At 33.5% G+C, this 1,245-nt stretch overlaps 1 protein-coding gene across 1 annotated transcript in view; it reads left to right on the top strand.

The window, feature by feature from the left end:
- Positions 1-549: 549 nt before the first annotated feature.
- The window catches only part of LOC106477089 (peptidyl-prolyl cis-trans isomerase E-like), a gene marked incomplete at its 5' end in the record, with an annotated part of 4,801 nt that continues 4,105 nt past the window's right edge, over positions 550-1,245 (top strand). The window contains one exon of the mRNA XM_022380779.1: positions 550-652. Within this exon, the coding sequence (XP_022236487.1) occupies positions 550-652 (103 nt within the window). The remainder of the gene's footprint in view (positions 653-1,245) is intronic.

The raw sequence follows: 1,245 nt of genomic DNA, 5'->3' as shown, positions 1-1,245 counted from the left end.
ATTTTGTATATGCAACCAATTTTAACTTATTTTATGTTTATTATCTTGGTGATTTTTCTATTGATACATTTTTTTTCCCCCACTGAAGCAGGTATGTAACCTAACCAAAAACACATAAATATCACATGATCAATAACGACTTGATATCAGCCTACTGTATAATACTGTCCTCGTGCTTGCTTATTATTGTTACTTGTAAAGAAATATTTCGGTAGCTTTTGAAAAGAAAAGTATAATGATTCACCATTAGATACAAGAAGAATGTCTAAGAAACAATAGAAAGTCAAGTTATCTGGGAAATTTAAAGATACAATATTCAGCCTTCGATTAAAGCATCACCAAATCACTCCTTAACATTTACAAAATGTTAAACTTCGGTTATGAGTAATCAACATCATTTTAAAGCTTAGCTCCTCCCCTGTATTAAACATTTTAGAAGTTAGTTGCCCCTGAGGAAAACCAACCTTTCAAATCTCCTCATCCCTAGCCTTTTTTTTTAACCTATTAAGGTTTTAGTTGAATGATGTGTTTACGTTTCCTTCATATAAGATTTGTTTTTCTCTAGAAAACTTCCGTTGCTTGTGCACACATGAGAAAGGGTTTGGTTTTAAGGGAAGTTCCTTCCATCGAGTCATTTCTGGCTTTGTATCCTTCTGAAGCATGTTTTAGTTTCATACATGTTCCTTTGAAATCTGTAAAGTTTTATTTTGTAGAAGGTATAACAAAAGTAGTGCCTCATAGTTACTGTAAAATAACCATCTTTACAACATCATTTGACTTATTTAGATTTATGATAGCTTGACTACTGATAAATCTGTGGGTGGAAAAAGATTATTTCGTGATCTGTCTTGCAAAAGTTGTGTTTATTCATTACTTTTGTATGAAGCACTGTCTAACTCGCACGTCACAGTAGTAAGTTACTGAGGCCACAGTTGTCAACAATAATGACAATTGTGGCCTCAGTGTAGGACATAATGTACAAGTAAACAATAATGACAACTGTGGCCTCAGTGTAAGACATAATGTACAAGTAAACAATAATGACAACTGTGGCCTCAGTGTAGGACATAATGAGTAAGTAAACAATAATGACAACTGTGGCCTCAGTGTAGGACATAATGTACAAGAAAACAATAATGACAACTGTGGCTTCAGTGTAGGACATAATGTGTAAGTAAACAATAATGACAACTGTGGCCTCAGTGTAGGACATAATGTGTAAGTAAACAATAATGACAACTGTGG

The sequence above is a fragment of the Limulus polyphemus genome, unplaced genomic scaffold (genome assembly GCF_000517525.1).
Source record: "Limulus polyphemus unplaced genomic scaffold, Limulus_polyphemus-2.1.2 Scaffold12781, whole genome shotgun sequence".
NCBI classification, from domain to species: domain Eukaryota; kingdom Metazoa; phylum Arthropoda; class Merostomata; order Xiphosura; family Limulidae; genus Limulus; species Limulus polyphemus.
Note: the sequence above shows the minus strand (reverse complement) of the source record. Positions and strands in the feature narration are given on the sequence as shown.